This window comes from Tachysurus fulvidraco, chromosome 7 (assembly GCF_022655615.1).
Source record: "Tachysurus fulvidraco isolate hzauxx_2018 chromosome 7, HZAU_PFXX_2.0, whole genome shotgun sequence".
Classification (NCBI taxonomy): Eukaryota; Metazoa; Chordata; class Actinopteri; order Siluriformes; family Bagridae; genus Tachysurus; species Tachysurus fulvidraco.
Window position 1 is genome coordinate 4,745,330 of NC_062524.1, and position 13,292 is coordinate 4,758,621.

General features: G+C 42.3%; 2 protein-coding genes across 2 annotated transcripts in view; both read right to left on the reverse strand.

Annotated features, from left to right (window-relative positions):
• Positions 1 to 13,292, reverse strand: part of LOC113662804 (C-type lectin domain family 6 member A-like) — a 39,725-nt gene that overhangs the window by 16,496 nt on the left and 9,937 nt on the right. The window lies entirely within an intron of this gene.
• Positions 1 to 13,292, reverse strand: part of LOC113659018 (CD209 antigen-like protein E) — a 46,225-nt gene that overhangs the window by 13,434 nt on the left and 19,499 nt on the right. The window contains exons 3-6 of the mRNA XM_047816611.1: positions 7,095 to 7,163; positions 6,929 to 7,015; positions 6,618 to 6,707; positions 1,580 to 1,651 (exon numbers count right to left, since the gene is read on the reverse strand). Of these exons, the coding sequence (XP_047672567.1) occupies positions 1,580 to 1,651; positions 6,618 to 6,707; positions 6,929 to 7,015; positions 7,095 to 7,163 (318 nt within the window). The remainder of the gene's footprint in view (positions 1 to 1,579; positions 1,652 to 6,617; positions 6,708 to 6,928; positions 7,016 to 7,094; positions 7,164 to 13,292) is intronic.

Consider the following 13,292-nt stretch of genomic DNA (forward strand, 5'->3'; position numbering starts at 1 on the left):
TTTATTCAAAGCAACTTAAGGTTACATCTAGCGTCAGCTAACATAATCAGGACACACTTCATTCATAAAATAGATACATGTTCATCCCTACAGTACAATTTAAAAGATTCCACAAGCAGAAGGAGAAAATCCACACACATGATCCAAGTATGAAAAATGAAAAAAGAAACTATAGATAAACTTAATGTTAGCTGTTTTACAATATCAAATAGTTATAGTCAACAACCAAGAACTGTCCTCCATTAATAAAAACAAGTATTTGCAGACTCAAACGTAAGAGAAAATCCTTTTACTTTTCACAGATGTACTTTTTGATTGTACTACAAGAAGCATCAAACCAGTTATGTGTGTTAACATTTGCATTCCCCAGAGTAGCACAGTTCTCTCCAGAAGGGTCCTCCCCTTTCCAGTTATCAGGCTCAATTGGTCCCTCTGGAGCACTAAACCAGAACCTACATACATAAGACATAACAACTGTAAAAAGTTTCTTAAATATTGAATTTATTTTATGCATAAATGAGTATATACATTGCTGGAGCTTTGTAATAGTAAAATGAGTTTAGTGTGAAGACAAGAGGTTAATGAGAAATAGTGTGTGAGTGAACACTGTCCTTACGTTACACCAGTCTCCTTTAAGGGCTGGTTGTTCACCCACATCCACTGACCCTCAGTCTCCAAGTCATTCAAGCCAATCCAGTGTGTTTCTCCAATTTGTGGGAATAAAAAGCCCTAATGTAGAAAACAGTTATATTAAATAAATAAATTATTAGATTAAATTATAAAGAGAAGCTCTACACTCACCTGTTCAGTTTGGCTGGTTATAATCACCAGGTGACCTCCTTTCTCCACACAGTAATCTCGACTCTGTGTCCAGTTCAGTTTATGAGTGGAGAAGTAATAACACTTTAAACCAAGAGACTTCCATCCTTCCTCACAAAATGTGCAGGGTTTTTGCTTTTTTGAACAGTTTTAAAAAAGAGCAGTTATAAAATAAAATTATATAATAACTACATAACAAATTTTACAGTTATGTGAAACATCTTGATTCTATTTAAAACATACTACCAGGAGCTACTGGGACACTTCCCTGACAGACCACCAGAGAGGGGGCTGGTGGTTGTTTAACCATAGGTGTTCCCCAGGTGTGATGTACTGCTGTGTCACTTCTCCATTTACCCTGATGTTTTGTCATATATATTTGACTGCATTGTGATCTCAGGTATCCATGTAGTAGTCATGTAATTGTTAACTTATGTTTCATTTGTTTTGAATCATGGTCAAGTCGTGATGTGCTAGTTTTATTTTAAATGTATAAAGCTGTGTCAGGGTTTTATCCTGTGTGGGTCTGATTTTTTGAAAATTCATCCTATGACCTAGAGATCCAGGTTCGATCCCTGCTTCAGGTGGCATCTTCCCTTCTGCAGCACATACACTACACTATAATAATAATAATAATAATAATAATAATAATAATAATAATAATAATAATAATAATAAATAAATAATAATGCCGGATCACATGCATTAAGGCTTAAAATAACTGCCCCTTGGAGTAGGTACCACCAGGATAAAGCCTTACCATTGCATGCAGACAGACGTTCATGAGCTTGCTGGTATTTTGCCTTCAGCATCCCAATCAGTTTCTCTGTCTCTAAAACAAACAAAAAAAATTGATTTAAAGGTTTTTTGATAATGGGGGTAAACAGAGGGGGAAAATAGACTGAACTTCCCACTGCATGCAGAGACAAACCCATGATGCCTTGCCTTCAGATCTTTATACAATCTTTGTCTCTAAAACACAAGAGAAGTGATTTTGATGCAAAATGACTTTTTAGGATTTGAGTAAACCAGAGCACTAGTCTTATCATTGCAGGGATGCGCTCCTGATGCTTCACACACGTATTCAATATCACTTAATAAATCATATGTGATGTATTTGATCTTAAAGAAGTTGAGCATAATTAAATCACACTTGAACCACAATATAACCACTCGTTTACTATTACTACTTTATCAAAGCATTATTCAGTCAATTTTACTGTATTGTTCAACTTGTTTTTTCGGCATGCTTTCTGTTAAAAATATGGTCAAACTCACAAAGGTGTCCAATATTGCTGCAAATGTTATAGGTCTTCCTACACCTAACCTTATACAACTCAATAACATTTACATTTACAGCATTTGGCAGATGCCCTTATCCAGAGCGACGTACATAAGTGCTTAAATCTCTAACATTGAATACATTAATGCTGGTTCACTAGGTTACATACTTAAGATACCATGAGTTTAAAACATTTGTTCAAAGTTACAATGAAAAAGTGTCAGTTTTTTTTTTTTTCTTTTTTTTTTTCTTTCCCAAAGATAAGGAAAGAAGTGCTAGTTGAAGTGTTTCCTGAATAAGTAGGTCTTCAACCGCCGCTTGAAAATAGCCAGTGACTCAGCTGTCCGGACCTCTAGGGGAAGTTCATTCCACCACCTTGGTGCCAGAACAGAGAAGAGTCTTGTAGTATACTTGCCTCTTACCCTGAGAGATGGTGGAACCAGTCGAGCAGTGCTGGTAGATCGGAGGTTGTGGGGTGCAGTGTGAGGAATGGTGAGGGCTTTGAGGTAAGAGGGAGTTGGTCCATTTTTGGCTTTGTAGGCCAGCATCAGTGTTTTGAATCAGATGCGTGCAGCTACCGGAAGCCAGTGGAGGGATCGCAGCAGCAGGGTGGTATGCGAGAACTTTGGCAGGTTGAAAACAAGCCGGGCAGCTGCATTTTGGATCATTAGCAGAGGACGGATTGTGTTCATAGGTATACCTGCCAGCAGTGCATTGCAGTAATCCAGTCTAGAAATGACAAGAGACTGAACAAGTACCTGAGCAGTCTGTGTGGACAAAAATGGCCGAATCCTTCAAATGTTGTAGAGAAGAAACCGACATGAGCGAGTCAGATTAGCAACATGAGAGGAAAAGGACAGTTGATTGTCCATGGTTACCCCAAGGTTGCGAGCTGTGGCTGAAGGGGAGATCAGATCGTTGTGCAAGGATATAGCAAGATCATGACCTGGGGATGAATCACCTGGGATGAACAGCAGTTCAGTTTTGCTAGGATTGAGCTTTAACTGATGAGCAGTCATCCATGATGAAATTTCTGCCAGACATGCTGAGATCCGGTCAGAAGCTGTGGCATCTGAGGGTGGGAAAAAGAAGATAAGTTGTGTATCATCAGCATAGCAGTGGTAAGAGAACCCATGTGATGAAATAACTTCCCCAAGAGAGTGGGTATACAGGGAGAAAAAAAGAGGACCAAGTACTGAGCCCTGTGGGACGCCAGTGGAGAGTCTGCGTGGAGCAGATGTCACTCCCCTCCTTGTTACCTGATATGAGCGTCCTTCCAGGTAGGAGGCAAACCATTCCCAAGCTGATCCACAAATCCCAAGACTCCTGAGGGTGGATAAGAGAGTCTTGTGGTTGACCATATCAAACGCTGCTGAAAGGTCAAGGAGGATAAGGACGGATGACAGTTTGGCTGATCTAGCAGTATGTAGGTTCTCAGAGACATCCAAAAGGGCTGTCTCTGTAGAATGAGCTGCTTTAAAGCCAGACTGGTTGGGATCTTGGAGGTTGTTCTGTGAGAGATAGACAGACAGTTGATTTATAGACAATGCATTCAAGAATTTTTGAAAGAAATGAGAGAAGTGATACCGGTCTGTAGTTACTGATCTTACTGATGTCACATCTGAGGAGAACTTGACAAGAAGTGTTCTGTAAAAATCAAGATCTGCATCAAGTTGTGATTTCTTCCACTTTCTCTCTGATGATCTTAGCTCTCTTCGATTGTCGCGCAGCACATCTGAAAGCCAAGGAGCAGAACAAGAAGTTTTCTTGGGTTTAGTGAACGTAGGGCAGAGGAAGTCCATAGTTGAGGAAAGAGATGAGAGGAAAGTATCTGTGGCTGAGTACAAGGGTAGTGAGGAAAAAAACTCAGTATCAGGAAGGGAAGAAAGAGTGCCAGAAGCTACAGATGAAGGGGAGACAGAGTGAAGGTTGCGGTGAGTAAGAGCAAGGGGGTGAGAGGTAGTTTTAGGTAGGACAGGTAGAGTGATGGTGAAGGATACCAGGTGATGATCAGAGACGTGTAGTGGGGTAGCAGTCACGTCTGCAGCTGGAGAAGGACGGGTGAAAACCAGCTCCAGGACATTGCCTCCTTTGTGTGTGGGGATGTAGCTGTTGAGTGTGAGGAAGAAAGAGTCGAGAAGAGACAGGAGAGAAGAAGAATGTAGCTTGTCAGAGGGGAGGTTGAAGTCACCAAGCACTGTCAGGGGGGAGCTATCGGAAGGGAAAGCACTAAGCAGTGAGTCCATTTCTTCCAAGAAGTCTCCTAGGGGACCAGGAGGGCGGTAGACAACAATGATAACAAGGTTGATAGGAGGGGTAACTGAAATGGCATGGAATTCAAAAGAAGAGATGGTTAAATGAGAGAAGAGTAGAGGTGTAAAGCACCATTTCTTTGACAACAATAAACCTGTACCACCAACCCTGCCTGTTTCTCGTGGTGAGTGAGAGAAAGAATAGGCAGAGGATAAAGCAGCTGGTGTAGCAGTGTTCTGTGGGGATATCCAGGTCTCTGTTAGAGCAAGAAAATCAAAGGAGTAATGGGAAGTTAAAGCAAAGATAAAATCTTTCTTTACAGCAGACTGACAATTCCAGAGCCCACCTACCACCACTGTTTGAGACTTACACAACAGAGGAGGGTAGGTGAGGTTACTGGGATTGTGACCTCTGCTCTGTGGATGAGAGCGTCTGCGAGAGTAGGCCTTGAGTACAGAGATGGGTTTGATGCACATATTTGTAGTCAAACAAGGGTGAGAATTAAGGTATGGTAGAATATATCAAACAGTACTAGACATTAATGTTAGAGAGAGATTCTGACAAACCGCTACAGAAGCAATTGAACCCTCAATTTAAATAGGTAAGCCCTGCCCCCAATTCACAGCTTAAGGGAGACTGAAACTACTCCTGATTAATCAGCTGAGAGAACAACAAAGACCAATACTATAAAAATCAATAATGGTATAGAATATAACATAATTCAAATCACACTACTCTAGAACAAAGTGAGTTAAGCAGATAGTATACAAAAGACAGGAACCTACTTTACCAGAAGACAATATAATCAAATGTAGAGAGTTAAAGCACACTGAAGAGTAGGCTGGTTCACTTTCAATTTAAATAGGTAAGCCCTGCCCCCAATTCACACCTTAAGGGAGACTGAAACTACTCCTGTTAATCAGTTTACCAGAAGACAATGTAATCAAATGTAGAGTGTTAAAGCACACTTTTTGTTAGAGTTAATAAAACAGCTATCGGACGCTTTGCCATTTCAGTAGAACGGGATTCCACACATCCACTAAATGAGTATCTAGCCCCACTGCCCTCAGGGCACAGGTACAGGGCTCTGAGGTGCAGAAGGGTCCGCTTTGGAAGAAGCCTGATCCCTCAGTCATTAAGTATCTTAACAATAGACATCACTGAGTGTTATTCTGAATGTTTTTGACATGTGTGTATTATGACTGTTTATGTTTATGTTGTGTGTGTTGAACAAGTGCAAAAGAATTTCCCCTTTGGGGACAATAAAGAAAGTAAGTATATATTATTATGTATGGCATGCCGTTTAGGAAATTATTCAGGAGAGAATTGAATAAAAAGTCTGAATATATTGAATGGATTTTGAATATATTGAATGAAAAGTCTGAATATATTGAATGGATTCTGACGTCATCGAGACGCACCCGATATCACTTACAGTAAGTAAAGTTGGCCGCATATTCACAGATTCGAGTTTCCCGAGTCAATAACTCCCGAGCAAAACGCTCTTATTACACAAATAACACCTTTTTTTTTATCATAGTAATGTAGAGAGCCAGCTGGAATCAATCTCTTATGTGTTATTTTGTCCAACGCGGATGAAAGCTGATTTTGAGGAAAATTGAATTGTCTTTCTACATTATTACAATAAAAAAGAGGTGTTATTTGTGAACACCCTTTAGTTCAGGATTTATTGACTCATGAATATGCGGCCAGCTTTTCTTAAATCCCGATATCTTGTACTTTAGGCAGAATGACTGAGTCAGCGATAAACTTATTTGCTATAATTTTAAGAAGTGAAGAGATGGTTAACACGTTTAACAGTGCGTGTACGGAAATGTATTCGGTATTTTACAGAGGAAGGTATAGGAAGGTTTCCCCTATTTACATATCTAACAGGCACAGATCAAGATCACTAATTTGGATCTCTTTTTTCTTTTTGGATCTCTCCACTTCACTATTGTCTGCCTATTATCTGATGCTAGGTAGCTGGGTGCCATATTATTTATATATATATATATATATATATATATATAAAATATGTATATTCAGATGATTATATTTCTATTTTTAACTATTCTTATTATATATATTTTATATTAGCCAGTTAAAAAACATTTCACTACACATTGTACTGTGTTTGTTTCTGTATGTGACAAATGAAATGTGAATTAGCTAAAAAGTGTTTGTATGGAGACTTTTGGGACATGATGAAGACAAACAGCTGGCTGCTGAAGCAAACAGAAAAACCTCGGAAATCTCTTACCAGTAGCTTTGTATTGTAGCACCATCAGTTTCGCTGTAGTGTTCTCGTGTCTTTCACTTAACATCTCAGTGGAAACAACTTTATTGTGATCTGTTGAACAAGAACATCAGGGCTAAACTCAGACATAGATGAATGAAAATGTTTCTAGGGGCCAAGCACCAAAGGTACATAAATATTCTATTGTAATGTGATGTATGTTTCTAGTATAAATGGCACTGTAAAAAGAATCGTTCTAACTTAACCATCAATTATTTTATTTATTGTCATTTGTTGAATGAGAACAACAGATTAAAGTGCTATTTAATACTCACACAAGATCCCTACAGCACAGAGTGATGCTAAAGCTCCAAGCAGCAGAAGACCAAGAGCAGATATGATGATGTTGTAACTAGATGAAGCTAAATATTAAACATCTTTTAGTTAATAAATTATACAAGTAAAAGTGAGATAATCAGTATAATGAGTACAAAGACATACCTGTGCTTTGTTTAGTCTTCGGATGCAGCTGCTGTGTGTTCACATAGTCATCATCCACTGCTTGTGATCCTAACAATTAAAAACTCCTTGTAATTTATGATGTCTGATCACATATATTTACAACATCTAAAATATTAATAGCAGTTTCAGATGTTTACCTGTTGGATAATTAACTTTTCCTCCCGTTTCATAACCCATGTGTCACATTACAGTCTTATCCTGAACTTCATGGTTCCAGGAAATGTTGTAGGTGAAACATTTACCTGTTTTACAATATAACAAGAATTTTTTGTGTGGAAACCTTTTGTGTGTCTGTCCAGTTGCCACCCTTACTGGACTCCCTACAGTTCGCTCATCGTCCCAACCGCTCGACGAACGATGCCATTGCCACGGCCCTTCATTTAGCCCTCACCCACCGGGACAATAAAGACACGTACGTACGAAGGTGTACGCCAAGATGGCGGCGCGGCAGTAGCACGCAGCGGCCTCTCCGGATTCAATACGGTGCTAATTACGTTTTTAAGTTTTTATTTACGGTTTTGAGCCCGACCATTGCTTCTACATGGATGCCAGAGACAGCGGTGTTCATGTATACAAACATGTATACAAACACCAGGACCTAATAAAGTACAGAAATCGTGTAACAACCAACCTGCACGATGATGTACTGGTTAGGCTTCGTGACCTCGGCTTGCTGCGGAGACCAGGCCTCCAGTCCCCGGTGTCGCCTGATACCAGAGACCAGGGGAGGGGACGCCGAAAGCGGTTCGCGAGGAAGCGGAAGCGCGGTAAGCGAGCGGGCGTCCGTGCTAGGCTAAAAACAAACCCTAGCCGGCCGGCTCTCCCGTCCATTCTACTATCCAACGTTTGCTCCCTGGACAATAAACTGGACTACATCCGACTCAAACGCTCTACACGGAGAGAGGTTAGAAACTGCTGTGTGTTTGTTTTCACGGAGACGTGGCTCAGCGACAGAGTTCCGGACGCCGCCATTCAGCTGGACGGGCTAACTTCATTTAGAGCTGACAAAAATGCAGCTCTTTGCGGTAAGACTCGCGGTGGTGGTGTGTGTGTTTATATCAACACGGAATGGTGCAAGAACTCTGTGCTTGTTTCTACTTACTGCTCATCGTCAGTAGAGTTTGTGACTGTTAGATGCAGACCATTTTATTTACCACGGGAATTTACTACTGTTTACATTGTCGGAGTTTACATTCCTCCTAGCGCTAATGTTAAAGGGGCGCTAAGTGAGCTATACAGAGCTATTAGCGACCTACAGAATGTTCACCCCGACGGACTTTTTATCATCGCCGGAGATTTCAACCATGCAAATCTTAAGTCAGTGCTCCCTAAATCCCATCAGCATGTGGACTTTGCTACGAGAGGTGAAAACACGCTGGATCTTGTTTACACAAACATTCCCGGCGCGTACCGTGCGGAGCCCCGCCCCCACCTCGGCTACTCAGACCACATCACTGTTATGCTAATTCCTGCATACAGACCACTCGTCAGACGCTCAAAACCGGTTCTGAAGCAGGTGAAAACCTGGCCAGCAGGAGCCACTTCTGCTCTTCAGGACTGCTTTGAGTGCACTGACTGGAATATCTTCAGGGAGGCTGCAACCAACGGCGATTCCGTCAACTTGGAGGAGTACACGTCAGCAGTGACCAGTTACATCGGCAAGTGCATTGATGACGTGACCGTCTCCAAGACCATCACTACACGCCCCAACCAGAAGCCGTGGATGACTGCTAATGTGCGTGCTCTGCTGAGGTCTAGGGACCTAGCCTTCAGAACAGGGGACAGGGTGGCCCTAAGAACAGCAAGGGCCAAACTGTCCCGAGCCATCAGAGAAGCAAAGCGTGCACATGCCCAGACAATCCACAGCCACTTCCAGATCAGCGGAGACACCCGGCGCATGTGGCAGGGCATACAGGCGATCACAAACTACAAGACAGCTTCACCTGCTTGTGATAGCGACGCCTCCCTCCCAGACGCGTTGAACGAGTTCTACGCTCGGTTCGAGGTACAGGACATCGTTACGCCAAGGAAGACCATCCCTCGTCCCGACGACCAGGTACTCTGTCTATCCACGGCCGACGTGAGGAGATCTCTATGCAGAGTTAACCCACGGAAGGCTGCTGGACCAGACAACATTCCTGGCAGGGTGCTCAGAGAATGTGCGGAACAGCTAGCGGATGTCTTTACGGACATCTTCAACATTTCCCTGAGAAGCGCCGTTGTTCCTACGTGCCTCAAAACTACCACCATCGTTCCTGTCCCAAAGAAGTCTACAGTGTCTTGCCTCAATGACTATCGTCCCGTTGCACTCACACCCATAGTTATGAAGTGCTTCGAGAAGCTCGTCATGAGGCACATCAAGACCCAGCTACCACCCTCACTTGACCCCCTACAGTTTGCGTATCGTCCAAACCGCTCCACAGACAATGCCATTACCACAGCCCTCCACTTAGCCCTCACCCATCTGGACAATAAGGACACTTATGTACGAATGCTGTTCATAGACTTTAGTTCAGCATTCAATACAATCATCCCTCAGCACCTGATTGGTAAGCTGAGCCTGCTGGGACTAAACACCTCCCTCTGCAACTGGATCCTGGACTTCCTGACTGGGAGACCTCCGTCAGTCCGGATCGGGAACAGCATCTCCAGCACCACCACACTGAACACTGGAGCTCCTCAAGGCTGCGTTCTCAGTCCACTGCTGTTCACTCTGCTGACTCACGACTGTGCAGCAATGCACAGATCGAATCATATTATTAAGTTCGCCGATGACACGACCGTGGTGGGTCTCATCAACAAGAACGACGAGTCAGCATACAGGGAGGAGGTGCAACAACTAACTGCCTGGTGTAGAGCCAACAACCTTTCTCTAAATGTGGACAAAACTAAAGAGATGGTTGTGGACTTCAGGAGAGCACAGAGTGACCACTCTCCGCTGAACATCGACGGATCATCTGTAGAGATCGTCAAGAGCACCAAATTTCTGGGTGTTCATCTAGCGGAGAACCTCACCTGGTCACTCAATACCAGCGCCATCACCAAGAAAGCCCAGCAGCGTCTCTACTTCCTCCGAAGGCTGAGAAAGGCACATCTCCCTCCCCCAACCCTGACCATGTTCTACAGAGGGACCATTGAGAGCATCCTGAGCAGCTGCATCACTGTCTGGTTTGGGAACTGTACGATCTCGGATCGCAAAACCCTGCAGCGGATAGTGAGGACAGCGGAGAAGATCATTGGGGGTCTCTCTTCCCTCTATCATGGACACTTACACCACACGCTGCGTCCGCAAAGGCAACAGCATTGTCGATGACCCCACACACACTCTTCATCCTCCTGCCGTCTGGAAAAAGGTACCGAAGCATTCGGGCCCTCACGACCAGACTGCGTAACAGTTTCTTCCCACAAGCCATCAGACTTCTCAATAACTGAACTGTACTATACTGAGCACAACATACACACACATCATCTGTATGGACTGCATAGACCCTCACAAAACACACACACTGTTTTGCACACTTTTCTGCTGTTTTTGCACATATTGGACAATATCTCGGTCATCTGCTGTTTTTTTGCACAACTCTATATATAATCCAAAGGACCTGCTGCTAAGAACCTACTGCTGTTCATTCTTTTACTGCACAAAATATTGTTTGAACATTCAGTATTTACACTGGTCGGTCGGCGCTGTTTCTGTTACTGTTTATTGTCTTTTGTGTATTGCATTTTTTGTACTTTTTGTATTGTCTTGTAACTTAATGTCTGCACTGTTTTTTGTCCTGCACTGTCTTTTGTCCTGCACTGTCTTGCTTGTCTTGTCCTGCACTGTTTGCACCAGATTGCACAGTTGCACTTTATGTGGCTAAGACTACTTACATGTCCTTAGCCCTGTCTTTGTTTTATGTAGCACCTTGATCCTGGAGAAACGTTGTCTCATTTCACTGTGTACTGCAACAGCTATGTATGGCTGAAATGACAATAAAAAGCTTCTTGACTTCTTGACTTGAATGCTGTTCATAGACTTTAGTTCAGCATTCAAAACAATCATCCCTCAGCACCTGATTGAGAAGCTGAACCTGCTGGGACTGAACACCTCCCTCTTCAACTGGATCCTGGAACTCCTGACTTGGAGACCTCAGTCAGTCCGGATCAGGAACAGCATCTCCAGCACCACCACACTGATCACTGGAGCCCCACAGGGCTGCCTGCTCAGTCCACTGCTGTTCTATCTGCTGACTCACGACGGTGCAGCAATGCACAAATTGAACCATATTATCAAGTTCGCTGATGACACAACCGGGGTGGGTCTCATCAGCAAGAACGATGAGTCAGCATAAAGGGAGGAGGTGCAACAGCTAACTGCCTGGTGTAGAGCCAACAACCTGTCTCTCAATGTTGATGAAACCAAAGAGTCTGTTGTTGACTTCTGGAGAGCACAGAGTGACCACTCTCCGCTGAACATCGACGGATCTTCTGTAGAGATCGTCAGGAGCACCAAATTTCTTGGTGTTCATCTAGAGTAGAACTTCACCTGGTCACTCAACACCAGCTCCATCACCAAGAAATAATAATAATAATAATAATACATTTTATTTAAAGGCGCCTTTCTAACACTCAAGGTCACCGTACAAAAGAAGAAGAAAAACAACAAAAAATATAGTTATACAATACTTACATAGAAAAAAAAAATTGGACCAACATTACAAATCATGATGTAGAATAAGCTAAACTAAACAGATGAGTTTTAAGCTGAGATTTAAATGATGAAAGAGAATCAATATTACGGAGCTCAGATGGAAGTGAGTTCCAGAGCTGAGGTGCAGAGTAACTGAAAGCTCTGTTCCCCATCGTTACAAGACGGACAGAGGGAACAATGAAATGAGTGGACTAAGAAGACCTAAGAGTGCGAGTTGGTTTTTGGAGTATGAAGATGATCAAGAAGATATGAAAGTGCAAGATTGTGGATAGCTTTAAATGTTAGAAGAATTTTATACTTGATACGAAAATGAATGGGAAGCCAGTGTAGCTGTTCCAGAACAGGTGTAATATGATGGATAGAGGGAGTACGAGTGATAATACGGGCAGAAGAGTTTTGAACGAGTTGCAGCTTATGAAGGGTTTTGTGAGGAAGCCCAATAAGAAGAGAATTACAGTAGTCAAGCCGGGAGGTTACTAGACTGTGAATAAGAGTGGTGGTAGATTGAGTGGTGAGAAAGGAACGAAGCCTATTGATATTTCGAAGGTGAAAGTATGCAGCCCGAGTATCATTATTTACATGTGAGGTAAAAGAAAGGGTACTATCAAAGATGACACCAAAACTCTTAACCTGAGATGAGGGAGCTATGAGAGATTCATTAATGGAAATAAGAAAATTCGAAAATTTGTTAAGCACAGTTTTTGTGCCTATAAGGAGAAATTCTGTTTTATTGCTATTTAGTTTAAGAAAATTTGCTGAAAACCATGATTTTATGTCAATGAGACAATCAGAAAGAGCAGATGGAGGGAGTTTGGAATGTGGTTTTGTGGAAAGGTAGAGCTGGTTGTCATCCGCATAGCAATGAAACTTAACCTGATGTTTATGAAAAATATGACCAAGGGGTAAAAGGTAAGTAATAAATAACAAAGGGCCAAGAACAGAGCCCTGGGGAACACCAGAGGTAACGGAAACTACAGAAGAGGTGAATGATTTTAGTTGAACAAACTGTGTGCGATCAGAGAGATATGAATGAAACCATTTCAGAGGCGTGTTGGTGATGCCAATAGTGGAAAGCCTGTCTAAAAGAATATCGTGGGAAATTGTATCAAAAGCTGCACTCAGATCAAGTAGAAGGAGGATGGATAGTAAACCAGAATCAGCTGCTATAAGCAAATCGTTTGTGACTTTTAATAGAGCTGTTTCAGTGCTATGAAATGGGCGAAAACCAGATTGGAATTGTTCATATAGATTATTGCCAGACAAGTGGATATGAAGTTGAGCAGCAACAACTTTTTCCAAAATTTTAGAAATGAAAGGAAGATTAGAAATAGGACGAAAATGATTAAGGTTGTTGGTGTCCAAACCTGGTTTCTTTAGAATTGGAGTTACAGCAGCTGTTTTGAAAAGAGAAGGAACAATCCCAGTGGTAAGGGAAGAATAAATAATATCCATAATAAAATGGGACAGAGAGGAAGCAGTAG